The 16,502-nt window shown below is 40.4% G+C and overlaps 1 protein-coding gene across 1 annotated transcript in view; it reads right to left on the bottom strand.

Moving 5' to 3' along the window:
- The window catches only part of Sv2c (synaptic vesicle glycoprotein 2C), a 92,720-nt gene extending 86,669 nt beyond the window's left edge, over positions 1 to 6,051 (bottom strand). The window contains exon 1 of the mRNA XM_090331136.1: positions 5,411 to 6,051. Coding sequence (XP_090187262.1) covers positions 5,411 to 5,993 — 583 coding nt within the window. The 5' untranslated portion in view covers positions 5,994 to 6,051. The remainder of the gene's footprint in view (positions 1 to 5,410) is intronic.
- Positions 6,052 to 16,502: the final 10,451 nt, after the last annotated feature.

Raw genomic sequence — 16,502 nt, 5'->3', positions numbered from 1 at the left:
ACATAGGTATTTCCAGATAAAGCAGCTAATACCTAAAGGAATAGGTTCTGATTTCGAACCTCTGTATTGTCAAAAAATAAAAATAAAGACAAAGAAGAAAAAGACTGATGGATAATAAACCCATTCTGTAATAATAACTGGTAAAATTTGGTTATCTATACTATCGGAAGATATATAATATTAATATCAGTTTCCTATGCAATGAAACAAAAATTCAAACATGTAAAAAGTTTTTCCCAAAATGACACCACCAACAACAAAAAGGAAATGGCACAGCTTTAAGAAATATCTTCCTGTATCAATGTATGTGAATTAATGCACCTTCTGTCTGGCAAATATCATGTAACCCTTCTATTAATTACAATAAGAAATATATGAAAAAAGAAATACCTTCCCTGCAGCTCTTGAACAGGCAACTGAATGATTTTAGATACATAGAAAAGGGAGTGTCAACATGATGTATTTAGCAATTTTGCCTTATTAGGATGCCATGTTTCTTCTTTAAAACAAATAACATCCCATATATAAAGATCCCTAAAATCATTTAAAAAAAATAAACCCATTCTGGCTGTGGCACCTTTGGCAATCTTCTTCCCTCCATCCTTCCTTGAAACAGGTAGGCAGAATCCTAAGAAGAGAGCAGTTAGTGCTAAGCAGTATTGAGAAGTGATCTGCCAACATTTGCATCTTTTTCTTTTATATCCCTCCAGTGAGTTCCCATTCAAAACAGCACATTCCTGCTTTTTACGTGCTTTATTTGTGATAGTGTGAACATTCTATAAATACCAGAAGCAGGTTCTACCTTCCATTAGGGTTTTGGAAAGGGGAGAACAATGTTTAAACTCAGTATATAATTACACTATTGAAATTCACAAACAAACCTGGATCTTCTAGGTTCCATCAAAGGGACAAATGACATCAAAGGGATGTCATTTACCAAGAATTGAGGACATACTTTCAGAGGATAACTTAATCAAGAGGACTTGCAAAGAAAATGCTAGGGCACTAAGCCAAACATGGAATTAAGAGCTGTAATGTGTGTGGTATATCTGGATTCATTCAGTAGCTAGCCTAGACCAAAGTGATGAAAACTTCCCAGTCTACCTCTTTTTTTTTTCCTTTGTCAGTTGTGGGACTTGAACTCAGGGCTGGCTTTGAACAATGATCCTCAGATCTCAGCCTCCTGAGCAGCTAGGATTACAACAGGTGTGAGCCACCAGTGCCCAGCCTCCTCTGGTTTTTAAGATGACATGTCTGTCTATATCACCAAGGTACCAAGAGCTAGGCAGCATCATGACCTCTCTAGTAAGAGGAACTTTGAACCTTAATCATCTCAGTCTTCTTATAGTGCCCTACATGTAACAGTCAGTCTATTCATACTGCATTCAAGCCACTGTGGCAGGTCAGTCTACCCATATTCCAGGTAAGATGCTTAAAATGTCATTAGATCATTTAGTCACACAAATTGTATTCTGTCAGAGATGAATTTGAGCCTGCTCTGATGAAAAGGGAAGGAGACTGGCTGGGGGGTCCTCTCACAAGCCCCTCACTAGGTGGGTCTTAAACTCACAAGGGAGTAGGAAGCCAATCTTCCATTGGAAGACATCCAGAAAACTTCTTATTCTGCTCTCATGGGCCAGAACCAGAGTAGGGCTGAGCTTGACATGCCCACATGTCCTTCTTGCCTTAGAACCCACTGTGTCCTCCTCACCAGCCCTAGCAGGAACCAGGTCAGTTGTGGAACCACGGGGCACACCCACCAGTACCCACTCAACAGTGGAGGGAAGATGGCTGATTTACCAAAGAATTCTTCCCTGCTGCCAGGGCCAGTAATACAGACCTGTTGCTATATCCCTCAACATATAGCTTGCTTTCTTTTCTTTTCTTTCTTTCTTTCTTGCTTGCTTGCTTGCTTGCTTGCTTGCTTTCTTACTTTTCTTCCACTCTTTCTTTCTTTCTTTCCTTCCTTCTTTCTTTCATTCATTCATTTTTTCCTTTCCTTCATTGCTTCTTTCATTCATTCATTCTTTCTTTCCTTCTTTCTTTCTTTGTCAGTTGTGGGGCTTGAACTGAGGACCTCGGTGCTCTCTCTGAGCTTTTCTACTCAAAGATAGCACCTTACCACTTTGAGCCACAGCTCCACTTCTGGTTTTCTGGTGGCTGATCGGAGATTAGAGTCTTACTGGCTTTCCTGCCTTGGCTGTTTTATACTACAATCCTCAGATCTCAGACTCCTGAGTAGATAGGATTACAGGTGTGAGCCACCAGTGGCCAGCTCATAGATTTATTCTTTTCTCAGCGCCTGGGCACTGCCCCTTAGCTGACAATCCTTGCTGACTATTTCTGGAACAGTTTCCACATCTAGTGCTTTTCCCCACTGCCTTAGCCAGAACCCTATCCCTAAAGAGCTCTCCTTGCATGAGTTCCTGATTTTGGATACAGATAACTTGCCTCCTAATCTGATAATGGATATCCAAATGTGATTTCTCTACACTAAACTACAACTTCTTAGGACAAAGAAATCTTTTCTCTTCTCATTTTTGTCTTATTAGGCCCTGTGCTAATACTGTCTGTGCACATTGTAAATGTTTAATAAATAGACTTTGGCAATGGAGAATGGATTATCTTAAAGTGACAGCATTTATTTCCCCCAAAGAGCAGCTCAGTAGATAATTAAATATTTACTCTCACTTCTTCCAGCCCAATTAACAGTGTTATCTAACCATCCAGGCCGTCCACCCAGACACATGAGCACATTGTACACCCTCGCTACCTTGAAATCAATCTCCTGGCAAACACAAAAAGAGGATCAATCTCCTCAATAATTAAAATATAAACTGGGTCATATTTTTTATTCCTAGTTTTCCTTGAGGAATGACAAACTATTTTGAAAATCTATATCCACAAAATGCCACCAGGCACGGGTCATGCATCTTTCCTTTTTGCTTTTTGATCCCATTGTTGTGACTTGGTATGGTAATTATATTACAAAGCTATTATCCGATTAAATGAAAATGGCAAAACAATTTAAATGCTTGTCTAAAGAGATTCTGTTAGAATGCAATTATGAGCAAAATTACAATGGCAAAATAATGGAAATGCAAGTATGAAAGGCATGGTTATGAAACCATTAAGAAGCTTCTGTTGGGAGACTCACACCATAGAATGAAGCCACACACTCCTGGGGACACATTTTTAATTCACTAAAGCAGGCAACATTTATTGACAGATGGAAAAGTCTGGGTTTCTATTGCTCTGCTGTTATCTATGCTTCCAAATGCCACCTGTGGGTGTCACATCATCTGGGTGCTGAGCTTGGCAGGTAGACTGATAAGAGGACCCAATGTGCTGTGCTTCTATTCAGCATCCAGGAGATAAAGGCTTGAGGGCAAGTTTTCCCATAATGTTTCTAATGTAGAGCTGGGATCGACTTAGCCTACAATGATTAAATATCTATGTGAATGAATTTCTAACATCTATCTTCAGGAAACAGTCAGCTGATATATTCCTTTAGCAAAATATTGAAAATATGTTGATATCCAGGCTAACATTGATATACTTGCTTACCAAATAAACAGAAACCAAATAGGAACAAAACAGATCTGCTGGGATGATCAGTTTGCTAAATGACCACAGTTTCTCTTCAAAAGCATACTGAGGTCTACATTTTGATGTCTGAGCACACAAAGGAATTAACAAAAATATGCAAATTATGTATCTCTGCACCTGACTCCCACCATGTGTTTTTTCAGCTAACCATAAAAGAATAAATGCCAGAGGAGAACTATACTAAAGGAAGAAGTTATTACAGGGAAAAAAATGACATAACTCTCTTCTGGACTACCTGTTTTATGTTGTTAAAGAGAAAAGTTAGAAAATGACCATCCTAATTATACAGAAAATTTCTTAGTGTCATTATTATTATTATTATCATCATCATCATCATCATCATTTTTGTTGGTCATAGGGCTTGAACTCTTGGCTTGGGTACTGTCTCTGAGCTCTTCAGCTCAAGGCTACAGCCCTACCCCTTGAGCCACAGCACCACTTCTGGTTTTCTGGTCTTTAATTGGAAATGAGAGTCTCATGGACTTTAGTGCCCAGGTTGGCTTTGAACCACATCCTCAGATCTCAGCCTCTGGAGCACTAGGATTACAGGCATGAGACACAGTGCCCAGCTTTAAATGGGGTCTTAATGGTAATATTCTTCTGTGTAAGAATATTATTAGCCTTCTCTCTCCTTAGACAAATTTGGAATGCTAATGACACTTTTTTAAAGAATGAGAATCTTGAACATGTGGCAAATTTAATTTAAAAGGGCAATCTACTGTCTAGATATTTTACAGAGAGGGCATATTATTTTAACACATGTGAGATAGATTTTTCTAATCCTATGATAAGATGAACCTTTTCTAGCTTCAACACAAAAGTATAAACCTTGAGGAAAATATTTTTTAGGTTACCCAGGGCATATTTTATGGATAAAGCTAACTGAAAAAAGTAAGCAGACATTTTCATAGATTGTAGGAAAAAATAAATATCAGCAGAGATTAATTAAATATTAACAGGTTCAAATTACAGCATTATGTAAAAACTGAAATGAAATGAAGTAGCATCAAAGAGACTTAATCTCTGTATTTGGAAAGTTGTCAAATAACTTTCATGAGCAGACAGCATTGGAAGTTAATAAAGGAAAAACCAATGCAAGTCCAGTCCTGCTGTACCAGTGTGCCAGGTGAGCATACTTTGGTTAAGAACAGGCCATACATACAGCAGTAGTCCCATGAGATCATAGTGCCTGGCGATTTTCTAGTCACTGGTGTTTAGAACCATGCCATGGTGTCAGTCCACAACAACCATAAGATAATGTAATCCCCAGGCCACCTCAGTCATTGAGTCCTATGACTTATTAACAATATAAGTTAAAACACATCTGTCCAAATTGCATTCAAGTAAGTGCATAAAAATCAGTTGGATTGATGAATACACAACAATATAGCTATGGTTATATTCAGGTGTCAGTTGCTCAATTGTTTGTCTTTTGTATCTTTCAGATTTTTTTTTCCCACAAAAATAGCAGTTTGGAGGGGCTGGGAGTTTGGCCTAGTGGTTGAGTGCTTGCCTAGCATGCACAAAGACCAGGGTTCGATTCCTTGGTACCACATACATAGAAAAAGAAGCCAGAAATGGTGCTGAGGCTCAAGTGGTAGAGCTCTAGCCTTGAGAAAACCCAAGGACAGTGCTCAGGCCCTGAGCTCAAGGCCCAGGACTGGCAAAACACAAAAACAAAACAAAAAAAACCCCTTAAGTTGGAGAAGTGTAACGCAGTGAACGCAGTCTTTGGTCTCTATGACACCTTGGCTCAATAACTCGGGCATGTCGAAACCATTTTTTCACTAATGCAACTCACCCAGCCATCCGGATCCGGAATTGGGAATGCAGAGGTCTGTCTCCGCGCTGGGTAACACGAAACCCACGACAAACACCTCCACGCCATCCGCCATGAGAGCCATGCCCAGGACAAAGAACAGTGCCCACTGGAACCGGCCGTGGCCGCACTCTTGGATTATCAGCTCGTACTGCTGGGCCAGCTCTTCCTCGTCGGCTCTCCTCTCTGACTCCAGCGCCCGGTGGTCCTTGTACTCACCCCGCTTGGGCTGCACCACTGAAACGATGCTGTCTTTCCCTTGGGTGGTGCTGGGGATCCCCTGGTACTCCCCCTCGTAGATCTCGTCCTCTTCGTCGTGGCCCTCGGTGGCCTCGCTGGAGCCTTCGTCGTCGTGGGCCTCCCCATCGTAGGTGTCTCCAGGGGGATAACAGTCGTCGTCGTCCTCCTCCTCATCCTGGAACCTGCTGTAGGAGCGCTGGGTGTATTCGTCCTGGGCCCGATCCACGGCCTGGTTCACCTTCCTCACCGTCTGCTTCTTCACCTCTCTGGCAATGTCCTTGGCGCCCTTCACCAGGGAAGTCCTATCCTTGTAAGAGTCTTCCATCTTATCTCCACCGTGGCCAGAACTGTTTGCAGAAATGTTCAGCAGCTCAGCCCCTATAATAGGGTGGTCAACTCAGGGCTCGGGCTAGAACTGCAAGACAAGAGCCAGAAGAGAGGTGCATTATTTCTTTCTGTGTCTTTTCTACCATCCATATCTTAGTCCCCTTTTCCTGCCTTACACACAGACACAGGCTGTGCTTTTCCCACTTTCCCACCACCACACCCTGTGTATTCCAGGCCGGTTCTCTGTGCAGTGTGATCAGCTCCTGAAGTAGCTAGGGGGTTTTAATGGTTGTTGTTATTATCATCAGTATTCTTGCTCTGTGTTGAGGACTTGTACAGAAGGCAATGCTACATGGTATTCCCTGAGAATGAAACAAAGCATCTTATACCTTCAGAAGTGCACCCAACACTTACTTCCAGAATGCTACAAGGTTATATTCTGATAGAAAAGCACTAATCTTTATCATAACACACACACACGTACACACACACACACACACATGCGCTCTCCTATTTTGTCCTTACAGCCATGCCACCCAGTCTGTAGTCTTCCATGACTATTGTGTGGTTTTCTCTCCCACTTAGTCCCCCATATCTTGGTTCATTAAATTCAAGTTGACCTTATGGTAATTTATTTTTTTTCAAGTAGATTATTCTTTTTTATTGTCGGGATAATTTATAAAGAGGTTACAGTTATATTCATCAGGTAGTAGGTATATTACTTCTCACACATTGATACCCCTTCTCATGTTTTTTGTCCCTATTTCTCTTCCCCCACCTCTCCCAATCATCTTGTTTCCCCCCTTCCCTTCCCTATTTCAAATAAATAAACATGTATACAATATACCAGGTAACAAAAATCAGCTATGGTAACAACATGAGATTAACCATAAGGCAAAAAAAGAGAAGAGAAAAAACATAGTATATTAAGAACAACAATCACACAAGATAAAGCTCTTACTTCCATATCCGAGAGATCTTTTCATTTCGTTTCACCCTATATGACCTCATGTACCTACGTTTTGAGCTATTGTAATCCTCTGCTAGGAGGGTTCTAGATGTGTACTAATTATTACAAATGAAGGAAACCCTTGAGCCTATGTTCCTTTGTGTCTGGCTTACTTCACTTAATATGATTTTTTCCAAGTCTTTCCATTTCCTTACAAATGGGGCCATGTCGTTCTTTCTGACAGCAGCATAGAATTCCATTGTGTATAAATACCACACTTATGATAATTTATATCTCACTTGTATACCAGGCTGTCTCTTCTTGTGGCTCAAATGAACTAAGATCTACCCTTATACCTAGATAAACTAAAGCTAAAAAGGTCTTTCTCATCCATCATTAATTTTCCAAGTTCCTACGTTTTGGGAACTTTGGAAAATATTGACATATCTAATGGTCACTTGTATTTTTGTTCTTTTCTTACCCAATGTAAAATACAGATGTGTAAAATGATCATCTGAATACCACAAGAAAACAGGAAGCGAACGCACAATGATGACCCAAGCATTTTTTGATCATGAGTATTCAACAAGTATTTTGCAGTCAAATGAAATCAATGGAAGGGTCCTTGTGTTTTATTCTGAGATGAATTTTAGGAAAGGGAAGTACATTAGTCCACTCTTTATGGGTAGAGCAAAATCCTGAAGGTGGGCACTAAATAAAGAAGTTAATGTTGCTCTTAGTTTTGAACCCCAAGATCAGATGGCCTACCTGCTCAGCTTCTGCTGCGGAGCCCAGGGCTGCATCATAGTGTGGCCGAGAAAGAGGAAGGGGAAGGGCTATGTGCCAAAGAGATTATGTAGCAAGACAAGAAGCCAAAGACTAGACAGGGACCTATCTTCTCTTTATACAATAACCCATTCTCACAGGAATAACATTACTCCGTGAGAATATGGGCACTACCCCTATGACCTAATAACTTCCACTAGGTTCACTTCTAGATTTTCCATACCAAGCTGGAGACCAAGCTTCTTACACACAATCCATAGCAAAAAGTGACAAGAGCTAGAAGGATATGGTTTAGAGATCAAAGCATGGGTTTCCTTTATAACCCTAGTTGCCAACTCCTAGAGAAATATTTCCCTAATCATTTACTACATCTCATGAACTCTGCTCTTTCATGCTTGTTATCATGTTTATTCTGACACTAATCACCTTATAATGAACTGACAACTTCCAAGTCAGGGCAGCATGTACTTAATGTGGTTAATGTCAGATTTGAAAAAGGAAGAGAACAATTGGGGGGAAAGGTCCTAGGTACAAACAGGAGAGTTAAAGAGATACACCCAGCTCTCAGTTGTACCTGGTAGATATGGAACAAATGCCTTTAACCACCTACCCATTCTCACCTCTCATCCATCCAGGCTCTCTTCAGAGCGATGATGAAAAAAAAAAACACTAGTTTCTGTGTCTTTTGCTCACCTATCATTGGAAGTGTGAGAAGAAATGGGCCCAATTGATCTATACCTTGAGTATGTAAAAGTTGGCGGTGGAGCTAGTCAAACATTGGCTTTTGAGCAATGACTTAAATATTCCCTGTTTGTTCTCAGTGGAACAAATTCATGTTCCAAAACCTACATGGAAACACCAGTGTCTCTTGAGTTCACAGGTGTCCCAGACACATTTAAACAACCTACATTATAAGACACAAGCAGTGACCTCATCTATGAGTTCCAGCTTTTGCCTCTTAACAAGCTTGGGGCCATTAGTGCCAAGAAAGAAACAGCAGCATTGTGGTAACAACTAAATGACATCAAAAGGCAAATTCAGCACACAATACCTACCCTGGGAAAGCTCATTGGTTTGGAATTAAAGAAAAAAGAGTGACATTTTTCAATAGAATTTTTGTCCAGCAGTGATAATGCTGAGGATTTCCTTTGGGGAAAGGACCAACTAACCATAGGTCATTACAGGTTACCTGGGAACATGGCTGGGAGTCTGGGAGCCACAATGCAGCTCCCACAGGGTTCATGGCTAAGCTCTAAGTCCTGGAGTTCAGCCTACAAAGGAAAGGTCTAAGAAGAATGTCTGTCTACCCTGGCTGGGGGAGCCAGGCAATGTAATGAACCTATTTGCAGAGTTTTGATGCAATTAAAAAGAAAAGCCAAGAAAAAGAAGAAGAAGAAGGAGGAGGAGGAGGAGGAGGAGGAGGAGGAGGAGGAGAAAGAAGAAGGAGAAAAGAAAACACAGCCAGTTGTAAGTCTGCATCATTACTAGTAAATTGAATAGAGCAAGTCACTTTTTCCTGGACCTCAGTTAACAGAATGTTAGCAGAGGAGGAAACAGGGCCCCCTAGGGCTCCTACTTTTCTCCCCTTTACTGCCTGGAAATGACTTCTTTTCTCCTCCTGCTTTGTTCTCATTTTGATTAGTAAATAGTTCATTTTTCAGGGTTCCTGGGGATGGATGCAAAAGCAGCTGCCTTTGTTTACTTCAGCAGCTCCTGAACCTGGCGACAAATCCTGCAGGGCACCGTCCCCTGGGGTGCTCTACTCATTGTTTCCTTTGCTTGGGGCTTCTGGAAGGTAGACACCTGAGCCTCCCTGGAAACCTCCTCTTACCTGTGGCGCAGGGACTAAAAGCTGTGTGAAAAGGGATAGAGAACTAGAGCATACAGGAACCTAGGATTCCAAACTCTGCCTAGGGAGCTGTTGGTTAAAGCATCTCTACATGCTGAAAAGACATCTAGGCAGATTTTTACTGTGCCAGTGTGTGTGTGTGTGTGTGTGTGTGTGTGTGTGTGTGTGTGTGTGAGAGAGAGAGAGAGAGAGAGAGAGAGAGAGAGAGAGAGAGAGAGAGAGAGAGAGAGGGGAACCTTGAGGAAGAAAGCACAAATCTATGTGAGTAAAAGCAGCATAAGAAGTCATAGTAAGCCATCGAAGAATTGGTGCTCTCTCCTCTCTTTGTGAATAAAATTTCTTTTACCCTCCCTGAGAGAAATTACAAAGCACTTTTTGGAGACATTCCTTTCTTCACTGCTTAGTGCCAAAATAAATGCAGACACTGTAGAATTTCAAGCTCAGCAGATGGGTATACTTAGATGTGAGAGACAGTAGGGACTCCCTGGTTTAAAGCCTGCCCTGTGCACTATGGAACATTACACAGCACATAAGAAGAAGGGAAGGAACATGTTTTGGCTCACTGCATTCTTAGTGCCCAAGGTCACTTTGGGTGAACACAGCACACTCCACCTCCCACATACAGGACAGCTATTTTGCACCTGTCCCCAGCAGTGTACTAGCCATTCCCTAGAACTACACAGACAGAAATGAGAGGTCCCCAGCATCATCCTGTTATTCAACAAACAGATAATTGTGAAAAGACCTATATGCTGATATTTTTGGGTGCTAACATTTATGAGATAGAAGAAGCTGGCCAAGCAAAACAGAAACAAATAGTGGTGCCCACTCACCGAGGAGTTCCTTATTAAAGGGCACAGTAAGATGGCAGCTTTGTTTGAAGTGTAAAAAACAAAAAGGACACCACAAACATTGGCTGAGAGCCTTTGTACATATGCCTGCTGGATACACAGAAGTACCAATAATAACACAGATTTCCCATGCTTTCTCTTACCATCTTGGTTCTAGGCTGACGACGCAGCTTAAGTGTTGACCAGATCCCCTAAGAGGAAAGAGTGCACTTTCTCTCATTAGCTTGTAGGTCTTCTCTCGCTCACACTGTCACACGGTTAGCATCACAGCACAAAATATGTGAGCTCTTTCAAGAGTGACAGAAACACAGGAATGGCATTTAATCACAAACAACCATGTCTTCCAAAATTCCATTCCAAGAAATGGTTCCTAGTGTTTATCAGCAATAGAGAACTGGATGAACTTTATGAATATGATTTTTTTTCCAATACCTTGCAAACCACTCGACCCTTTCTCTCCATCTCTGCTGCTTGTTCCTTTCCTGGCCCAGGTCAGAATTATGTGTCACCTGGACATGTACCCACTCAACACCCACAACTCCACCATCCTCCTGGTTCTATATTTGCCCACTAAGGATTTTTTTTGCACATAATCACCAGAGAAATCCTGTCTAAAAGAATGGGGGAAAAAGCTTTATGCCCTTGCTAAAGTCCCTTCAGAGAATTCCTTCCCCAACCCTTCACCCTATGTGGCTGATCTGCCCCCTCTTTTGTCTCTTCTTCCACTATTTCCTTCTCACTTCAACCAGACTTACTGGCTTCTAACATGCTGCCATGTGTACCTCAGGATCTTTGCACTTGCAGTTCCACCTCTCTGGAATGCTCTTCCCCTGGATCATTTCTGGCTTCCTTCCCTCAGTTATTTCTGGTCTCCTTTCAAATGCCACCTACCCCAGAACCCTAGAACACACTAAGACACTGTCCCCTTGCTGTCATTCCCTGGTCCTTTTTGCTGAATTATTAGACTATTTAAGATATGGAGGGAAGCTGCTTCCCTGAAGGACTGGAGTGTCGATAATAAAATGCTAATCCTCTCTCCCCTATTTCTATGGGAAAATTAGAATTGACTCAAGTTACTGTGGCTTGATATGTCTTCTTTAGGTCCCCAAACACTATGTTAGTTCTTGAAAAGAATTTCAAGAACACAGTGCTTCAAATGTTCACAGAGAAATACAGAAGTCAAAACTTCCCTAGAGCGAGTTCTGCCGTGTTGTCATGTCTCTGATTTTTCTGCATCTCCAGTCATCCTCAGATTCTGTTCCTATGCACTTATCATGGCATTTTGTGTTAGGTTTCTGTTCTTTTCTCCTCTTTCGGTCCTCTTTTCCCCAAATGGAAACAGTCCCACTTTATGTCTTGTGACATTATAGAAGTGACTTTATTAATTTCATGTTATTGTTTAATCACGCATATATATCTTTGATATTATTCTTTATTAAAAATTTATTGTCAGGGTTATAGTTACACTCATAAGTTTTACTCAAAATGTACTCATAGTGAGTGCATTACTTATTAAACACTGTTACCCCTTCCAAGGTTTTTCTCCCACTTTCCATCCACCCACTCTCTCCCAAGTTGTAAAGTTCATTTCCAACATACTGTCTTATGAATATCACTGTTACATTGGTCTACCCATTGTCCTTTGTCTCGTCATCTTGTTGTTCCCTTTCTCTTCCCTAATTCAAATAAATAAATGTATATACAATATACCAGGTACCAAAGTCAGATACAGAAACAACATGGGATAAAGCATAAGGCAGTGGATGAAGGGGGAGGAAGAAAAAAGAACAGAGGAAAAAAAATAACTTCACATAGTACATTAAAAACAACCACCACAAAGATAATCCTCTTGTTTCCATATCCTGGAGTTCAATATTGCTCACCCATGTTTTCTAAGTTCATTTAAAACAAACAAACAAACCTTGTTACTTTCACATAACCTGATCTTTAGTGGATTCTACACAATCTGTCAATCATAGGTTAGCCCTGTTTCACTCTCACCCCTGACCAAAATGATTCCTTATGCTCTGGGTAGGCAAACACTTCCCAAAACATAATTTGAAAAATAAATACCTTCAACATTTTCCTACTTTGTTATATAAACTAAATGTGAACGACCTTTACTTGAACTGTGATTTTTTGCATACTTATGTATATTGCAAAGTTTAAAAGGATCAGTAGATATTTCACTGCTTTCAAGAATGAAACATTTTTAAATGATTGATCTTAACAGAATACTCTAAACAGTAAGTCTCCAGAGAAAATTGTCTTATTTAACTGTTCTTCAAACACTTCTTAGATATTTTATGCAGTTCATTAAAAATTATAGTTATGAAAATCTAAACTGTTACTGATTTGCACTTCAGCTTTGCTCTGGGTTATCTATGGTTTTAATTTTATCATATGTAATCCTTTTTGTTTCTATTTTTATTTCTTAATTTTTTGCCAGTCCTGGGCTTTGAACTCAGGGCCTGGGCACTGTCCTTGGGCTTTTCTCAAGGCTAGAGCTCTACCACTTGAGCCACAGTACCATTTCTGGCTTTTTTTCTATGAATGTGGTCCTGAGGAATCAAACCCGGTCTCTGTGCATGCTAGGCAAGCACTCTACCACTAGGCTAAACTCCCCGCCCCCTCTGCCCCTACTTTTTCACTTTTTTTTCTGGTTTATTGGAGACAAAAATCTCTCCAATTTGTCTGCACAGGCTATCTTTGAATCATGATCTTCATATCTCACTCTCACCTGAGTAGCTAACATTATAGGCATAGCCACCAGTGCCTGGTTTGTAATTCTCTTTTATTTATTTATTTATTTTTATTAAAGAATTTACTAACATTGATTTTTACATCATATTACAAATGCATGTTTAACAAACAAGTATTCACGAAGGGAATCTCTATATACAATCACTGGTAGTTAGATTTTAGAACATAATTAATTCTTAATCACTAAGAACAGTATTACATGAAAAGTAATCTGAAAACTATAAGATAGTTTTTGCTTGTTATATCTTAATTATGAATGCAAAAACCTGACTCTTGTGCCAGTCTATTATTCCATGGCAGTGTTTATTATTCCATAGTCAATGAAATATTAATGGGTGTTACTATCCATTAAGCACTTAGAATTCACAAAAGCAATTAGATCTTATCACTCTCAAATTGTTTGAGTTACAGAAAAAATTCTTACATTTTGCAACACCCTGCTATTCTTGACTTAGAATATTTCAAAATGAGACGATTATTTCATTTTTGGATTGCTTATTCATTTTCATAAGAAGCCAAATGTTGGAATTGTGTTTTTCCCACTAAATTGTTGTGTGTTTTTCCCACTAAATTGTTTAGTCATTTCTGAAAGTATTTAATCACTTTCACAAACTACTTGTATAATGCATCACCTGAGCTATTATTGGCTACCTATTATTCTCATCATACAGTAGATAGATTTCTGCTATTCTAGCCACGCAAGATACAAGGACAAGCAACATCCCTGCCTGTGAGGCTTCTGTTCTGCCAAGGTGAGAAAGGCAATAATAGTAAACTAAAATACACATAATTCATTAGCAGGTGCTCTATATAGTAACAGAAAGAGTAAAGCCAGGAGGATTGAGTACTCTCAGCCTAGAATTCTGATGATGGCTACAGAGATTCAAGTAAAAGTTTAAGGAGATGAAAGGCATCCAAGAGGATACACCAAATGAGAATGCTCAAAGCAGAAAGGACAGAACAAATTAGGAATTCCCAAGTCAGGAAGAGGTATGGGGTAAAAGAGGTGGAGTAAGGAAGCCAGTATAGTTGGAACAGAATGAAGGGGAATAGCAGATGAACTCAGAAAGGTAACAGGCCAGATAATGTGAGGCATGCTAGGTAGTGACCTTTTCTTTAGTATGATGCGAAGCCACTGCAGAGACTTGAGCTGGGAAGGACTGTGTTACGACTTCACTTTGAGATTCACTCAGGCTTCCATGACAAGCATGGATTGCAGGGGACCAGGCAGTCATAGACTGATTGGGTAATTTGGTGGCTCAGACAGGGATGTGGAACAGCAGTGGTGTTGTAATAAATCAGATTCTGGTTCTACTTTGATGTCAGAGACATAAGGAAAGGCATAGGAAGGGTATCTTGTCCATCCACTGGGGTGGGTTGGGATACAGAAGCATCTGATATTAGTGGGATACACAGAAGGGACTGGAAGTTCAGTTTGGGACCAATTAAAATATCCATGAAACAGCCAAAGGAAGGCTGAGTACATAGTTAAACTGAAGAGTCAGGAGTTTAGGGCAAAGGTAGATACTTGGGACCCAATAGCACAGAATAGAACTTAAAAGGCATAAGCATGAATAAAATCACCAAAAGAGTAAAATAGAAGAAATGAGATGGGATGAAAACAGGAGAAGAGAGAAGACGAGAGGAAAGAAGGGACTGCAGCACAAATCACAAAGGTTAAGATGGTAGGCGGAAATGATGACTGGGAAGAAGATTGCCAAGTTACCAATGTAGAAGGAAAAGACAAGGTACGTGATTGCAGTGGAAATTGATGAATGAATATCAGGATTATTGTGTTAGTTAGGATGTAGCCAGGAGACTGGAAGGTAATGTAAATAATTCTAAAGTTGACTAGTTATGGTAACCATTTAAGGGAAAAGAATCTTCAGCCTCTGCCTGGGGGAGCAATGGTATGAGCTTAGGAGGAGGAGTCTCTAAGTAAGCTCAAAGAAAGGGCCCACAGAATTGCAGATTTGACTTTGGAAAAGCAAAAGGCTTTCAGCTGATTGGGAGATCCAAGGAGGGACTCTGTGGGTCCCAGACTCTTGTGTAAGGATGCTAGTTGTCTGGTGCTTGTCACTGGGTGGGGGAGGGGGTGAGGGAGGATGGTGCTACATGACCATAAGGTCATTTCCTAGGGCTACCATGCAAATAACCACACATTGTATAGTATAAAATAATAGAAATGTATCCTTGCACAATCTAGAAGCTAGAAGACTAAAGTCACAGTGTCAGCAGGGCCATGTTCCCTTGGAGGCCATAAAGGGAATCTGTCCCATGATCTCATGTTGACCTCTCAACTAACAATACATTGCTTCAATCTATGCCTCATCTTCATAAAAATCACAGTCAAGGATTTAGGGATCACTGTAAGTCTAGTCCAGTCTGGCCTTGTCTGACCTAATTCCATCTACAGTTCCATCCTTATTTCTAAAGAAGGTCAACAGTTCTAGAGGATAACATTCAGTTCATAAGCCAGCTATGCATTTGCTGGCAAACTGTATTGCAATCATTTACTTCAGTAGGAAGAAGAAAGAGTCCCTTTAAGGTGGGGAAAGTTATCTAAGGCGGGTCATTCACTACTGCTGTGAACAGGGAGTCCACAGGATTTCCTTGCCCCAGCCTTCCTCTCATTTCCCTCCAAAGAATCAGACTAAGGGGAAATAGCCACCCATGTTCAAGTGTTTATGGACTTCTTACTGAAATATGAAAGTGGAGTACATAGGAAGGGAGCTGAGTTTTCATTTTAATGTGGCCTGATATTCTTCACATAGGTCCTGGAAGGCCTTGGGGGTATGTTTGCTTCCATTGTTTGTTTAACTCACTTGCAAACGTCAGGTGAAAAGTTGCCAGAGGGGAAGAAAGGATGTGTGGTATCTGTGTGGCACTGTGAATATTTTATAGATGGTTGCACTTACGTGATCACTATTTCCAATCTAACAGCAATTAGTACTGGCCAAGTTGCAAATGTGAGGTGCTGGCCAAGGTGCTGAAATGCCCGTGGGTCAGATAAAAAGCAGCGACAGCATTTGCTCACCTTATTTGATTTTGGAATTGAAACTAAATCTAGGGAGCAATCCTTGGTTCTTTCTTGTTGGCAATTTTTGAGATCATGCCAGCTCTTAAGATATTGTTTTTCAATTCCAAACCTACTATTTTTTTTTAAACTTAGAGCCTTCTGCTTGAGAAGAAGGCTGTCTACTACTTGAACCATTCTCCCAGAACTTTGTAGTTTTTAAAAATAGTTTCTTTTTGCAGATAGGGTCTTACTTATCTAAGGAAGTAGAATACACTAGTAAGAAATTGTTT

Source organism: Megascapheus bottae, chromosome 4 (genome assembly GCF_031878675.1).
Source record: "Megascapheus bottae isolate mThoBot1 chromosome 4, mThoBot2.hap1, whole genome shotgun sequence".
NCBI classification, from domain to species: Eukaryota; Metazoa; Chordata; class Mammalia; order Rodentia; family Geomyidae; genus Megascapheus; species Megascapheus bottae.
Note: the sequence above shows the minus strand (reverse complement) of the source record. Positions and strands in the feature narration are given on the sequence as shown.